A 5,313-nucleotide genomic window follows, 5' to 3' on the forward strand; every position below is an offset into this window, starting at 1 on the left:
CCCCCCCGGCAACTCACTCCAGCCCACCGCCTCGAGCGTCCATGGCGGCAGACTGCTCCGCCATGCTCGATGGCACCGCGGACTCACCACAGCGGCGAGGGATCTCTGGCAGCGTGTCCCTCCTTCCCCCCTCCCGGGTTTCGGCACCAATGTAACAAAGTTTGTAGTCACGGGAAGAAGGAGGCGGGATCCGGCAAACATTTAAACAAAACTTTAATAAAATAAAATAAACAAACACAAAATTAAAGTAAAGCGGCAGCCCCTCGCGGACGGTGGGACTCGAGCTAATTGTGCATTAGCATTTACTCCACCGGCCTCGCTCCGTTCCCACGGCTCTCGGCCCCGCCCCTCTCGTCACACATTCATTTTAATTTCATTATTTACTAATACATTATTAAAATTAAAAGTTGCATCTGTTAACATTCATACCTGAGCTAACAAAAATACCAACGAACAGCTGTATTTTTATTACCTATAAATGTTAACAAATAGTCTATTGTTAATGTTAGTTGCATTAAAGGAAGTTTATTGTAAAGCATTTCCTCAGTCTGAGACAACGGTACAGCAGATGTTCGCAAACATAGCATTGTGTGTGGAACTAACAGAAAGACCAATCATCATTTTGACAGTATGGGATGCACCTATGAGGGAAGATGAAGAAACTGCCTGTAATTGACCGTGAAAAAAATAACATTTTTAAAACTAAATATATAAAATTATAGTGAAATAAGACACTGGTTCTGTTTATGACAAACTGACACAAAGATCAAATGATTTGCAGTGGCAGTCGCTTTGTCGCATCCGGTGTAGACACGGTGAAAGAGGGAAATTTATATTTATTTCATATGATAATTTAAACGTATGAAATAAAAACAGATTAAATACTAATGCACTGTATATTTCACTGAGTGTGTGTGTGTCTGTCTCTCAGTGTCGTTCACTGTAGTGGTTCCTGGTGATCCTATAGTGGCTCATGTGGGATCCACAGTGATTCTTCCCTGCTGGATCTCTCCTCCTGAGAACGCTGAAGCTCTGGAGATCCGCTGGTACCGTCGTGATCAGTTCAACAACCCCATTGTCTTCTATCGCGATGGGAAGATCCAAGAGGTCCAGGAATGTTTCAGGAACCGAAGCTCTTTGGCTCTGCGGTCAGATCAGTCTGGTGGACTGAAGGATGGAGACGTCTCTCTACGGCTGGAGAAACTCACATTTCAGGATGAAGATTCATTTCACTGTGAAGTGAGTGGAGACAGAAAATATGACAGCAAAGTAGTAGACCTCAAAATCACGGGTGAGTCAAAAACTACAATTCAATCTAAACCTTATTAAAGGAATAGTTCATTTCAGGAAAAGTTGATTTTTTTTAACGTAATTATTATAATTTCTATATTTTTCTATATATTCTATTATGATATATTTCGCTCCAGAGAGGGGTTCATTTTCAGATTCATCAGGTACATGGAAGGCTCTTTTCTTCTCCGTTCTCATCTGTGCTCTTCTGGGTTTGGTTGGGCTGATCCTCTACAAATACAGAGACAAACTAACAGGTACAATCTGGCTGAAGGGATTTAAAGATGTGGTTTTCAGCAGGTTTTTGTTTCATGCATATCTCATGTGTTGATATTTTTGATCTGTTCTGCAGGAAAGAAACCAGCTAAAGAAAGTAAGTGACATGAACTTATTCATGAATCTGATGAACCCTTTCAGACCGTGTTACTGGGAGAACATGCCTGTTTCTGAGACAGCTAAAGAAGATGTTTTTATGCCAGTCAATATCTGAGAGGTTAAACTGTAATGCAATGTGGTTTACAGAGTCTGGAGTATTTGTGAAGCAGATTGATAATTAAACTTTCCGCTGATATTTTCTCTCATTTCAGTTTGTGAGGAGGAAACTCTGGAGAGACTGATAAAAGAAGGTATTTGAAGACGTTTGTTCTTTGCTATGTTTTACAAGAACTGCTGAAATGCTTCACTAATCGTTAAATAAACATCTTCATGTATGTTATAGCAGACAGTAACATGAATATGACATGTTTGGTGAGTCTGAGTGGAATATTGTAGCTGTGAGTGCAAATACACTGAACGCTCTACACACACGTCATTTCACTATAAACCAGTTTATTTCACACAGTGACATCCAGAGGTCTGAAAGCATCAGTGAAAATGCTTCTGTTTGGTATTTTTACAATTTATCACATCATTTATCATATTTCATAAGTTATTCTATCAGAATAAAGAGCATCTTGTGTGACGCTCCCACTGTCACACAATTATTCACTTATCATTATTACTGTTATTTACTTTCCATAACAGACTCATTTCTGTTGTAAATAAATACTGTAGAAGTTTTCAATTATAGCTGTAGTTTTTACTCACAAATTATATATATTTTTATTGTAGTTGCGGGAGACGTTAATATAGAAGAACTGAGGAAACATGCAGGTATGACGTCATCTCAGTTATATATGCATATATTTCATCATGTGTGAACATCATCTCATATACATGAGGATTAATAACTGTTGCTCATGTATTTATTTCTCACAGTTGAGATCACTATTGACCGTGAGCATTCACATCCAGATCTGAAGGTTTCTAAGGACTGTAAAACCGTGAGGGACAGTGAAGATTATCAGCACACTGGAGAGGGATTTCCATTTCAATTATGTGCATTTGGAGCCCAAAGATTCACCTCTGGTCGTCACTATTGGGAGGTAGAGCTGGCACATTCACCTTACCCTCCCAAAAACTTCTGGATAATTGGTGTGGTGAAACATGGACATTTTACTGCAAGAGACAGATCTGCTTTAACTCCATCAGCTGGTTTCTGGTTCTTGTGTTCAGACGGTCCTCATGGCTTTTACACCAACACTGATCCATCGATTAGATTCTCACTGACACCGAGACCTGAACGACTGGGAGTTCTGTTCGATTATGATGACGGTCTGCTGTCATTTTACAACGTCAAAGAGAGTACACATCTCCTGACCATCAGCAGCAGATTCTCTGAATCAGTCGTTCCTCTCTTCAATCCTGGTGCAGGTGATCCAAGTCCACTTAGAATCCTGGATTGTCCAAAACCTGCAGAATTAGCTGTAGAGTCCAGTGATGATCCATAACCTGTAGAATCAGCTGAATCCTGTCAGCCTTTACTGAGTAATAACAGCTTAGACGCCTGACTGACTAATGCAGTGTGTTTAATCTGGACGTACAGTATGAGCACAAAAACACTAATCTTCATGGGTTTGATTCCCAGTCTACTTACATGATGTGTTTCAGGTATTTGGTCAAGTGAACAGGGATGGACAACGCTGTCCTGCAGAGTTTAGCTCCGATCCCAATCAAACCCACCTGAAGAATCTAACCGAAGTCTTCAGGATTTCTAGAGAATTACAGGCAGGTGTGTTTGATTAAGGACGGAGCTATGCTTGTCTAAACTCTGCAGGACTAGTGTTGTTGCCCGTCTCTGCTGTAGAACCTTTGATTTCCTGATGCTATAGTGTCTGTAATAAATTTCTGAATGTCTGTTCATGTAACAGACGATGTAACAGTGCTTCTAATTAAGTGATAAAAAGCAGCTTACAAAAAACTCATTTCTGCACCAGGTTAAACCTCTGATAAAGTGTGCAGCTTGAATGCAATGCCATCAGTTCAACAAAAGTCAAGATACCACAACAATCCTACAGTATCACATAACAAGACCAAATCCAGTGCTGCACATTCTAATCTTTCCTGAATATATATTTATGGGTGATATAAATACTCTTATGTATGTGTTTATGTGCATGTAGTCAAATCCGGTAGAGTATAGCCTACTTAACTTGTATTCACTTTGTACTAAACAATGGAATAATTTAACTGAATAAATGGTGCACATTCATCTTCTGTCTACAGAGAGGAAATATTTTTACAGTCTTCGTCTTTCTCAAGCACTCAATTAATACACAAACATAAAGAAACTTACTAAAACCACTATTCCATATACTATATCCCAGTCTCTGTTCTAAACTTGATGCTGTGTACTGTAGTTATTGTTGGCTCTTTCCTCATTTGTAAGTCACTGTGGATAAAAGCATCTGCTACATGAATTGATGTAAATGCAGATTCGCTCGGCCCTTTATGGAGCTACAACATGGCTAAAAGACTTTATCCTTTAGGAACGTTACATTTTTTTCCTGGTTCAAAAATATGATATACCAAACATATTTGCATTTAATTTGACTGTTTACTGATGGAGCAACATGATGTGTGAAATGTTTGGTTAAGACTTTTGTAAAGGTGCCTCGGCCAAAACACTTTTTATGGATGATCGTTGTACTTTGGGGTATTTATTTGAAATACATTTCTTTTATAAAACTAAGAGATATTCATAATTGATGCAAGAAGACAATAACAAAGAGTCATTTTTCCAGCTAAAATCAGTTTACAAGATCTCGGGCCAAAAATTAATGCAACTCTTGATGGAAATAAATGTTGTGATGTTGCATGAGGTTGTTGAAACAATGCCCACAACCAAAGCACAATGTTATCAAATCTAAAGGTGTTTCAATGAAATATTAAGAGTGTGCAACTTGTTTTTGGCCAGGCAGTGTAGGATTATGTTATATATGGTCATATAGAGACTAACGTATACAGCAGAGAGTGAGGGTTTGTTATGTTGCACAGTGATGTGAGTGGAGAAAGTTCATGTGGCAGTGAAGACCTCAAAATTACTGGTGAGTCAAAAACTACAAAATCGTGATGCCAAGCCTGAACATGAGAACTTAAGCCCAAAAGTATGCCTTGTTTTTGTTTGTGTACGCTGGCGTATGCATGCATACAGTCGACACATACGCTCTAGAAAGCTTCATCTTTGTCCAGTGTCTGCGCTATTTTTCTCCAGAAGTTATCCACCTTTTTCTTAAACGCAGAAGTAAGCCTATGGGTGAGACTTCCGGTTCATTAGCCGCTATAGGTAAATAATGAGGAGAATAACAACGTGCAGTAAACGGTAAAACTGTTTGCACTACAAACCAGTGTGTACATAATTAAAATAATACATTAAAATAATATGATAAGACACAACAATTTTCAATATCAAGCAGCAAAACGAACTGTTTTGTACAGCTAAAAATAGCTGGACGCGTATGAGACCAGAAGAAGTAGAAGTAGAAGTGTGACACATGTACAGTACGCACAAATTATTCTGGTGATGAAATTTGCATCACGGTCACGCCACTGTACGCAGCCCTTCACATACACATAAAACCCGAAGTATAATTCCTTAAACAATATCTAAATCAACACTATGAGTAAATCGATGTTTAGACAGAC

At 38.8% G+C, this 5,313-nt stretch overlaps 1 protein-coding gene across 1 annotated transcript; it reads left to right on the plus strand.

The window, feature by feature from the left end:
• The first annotated feature begins 653 nt into the window (after positions 1 to 653).
• LOC107748039 (butyrophilin subfamily 2 member A1-like) lies at positions 654 to 3,869 on the plus strand. The gene is made up of 7 exons (XM_016562692.1): positions 654 to 668; positions 910 to 1,291; positions 1,428 to 1,547; positions 1,643 to 1,663; positions 1,878 to 1,916; positions 2,401 to 2,442; positions 2,548 to 3,869. Exons 1-7 carry the CDS (start codon positions 654 to 656, stop codon positions 3,117 to 3,119), a joined length of 1,191 nt encoding a protein of 396 aa, XP_016418178.1. The 3' UTR covers positions 3,120 to 3,869.
• Positions 3,870 to 5,313: the final 1,444 nt, after the last annotated feature.

This window comes from Sinocyclocheilus rhinocerous, unplaced genomic scaffold (assembly GCF_001515625.1).
Source record: "Sinocyclocheilus rhinocerous isolate Xijiao unplaced genomic scaffold, SAMN03320098_v1.1 scaffold3243, whole genome shotgun sequence".
Taxonomy (NCBI): Eukaryota; Metazoa; Chordata; class Actinopteri; order Cypriniformes; family Cyprinidae; genus Sinocyclocheilus; species Sinocyclocheilus rhinocerous.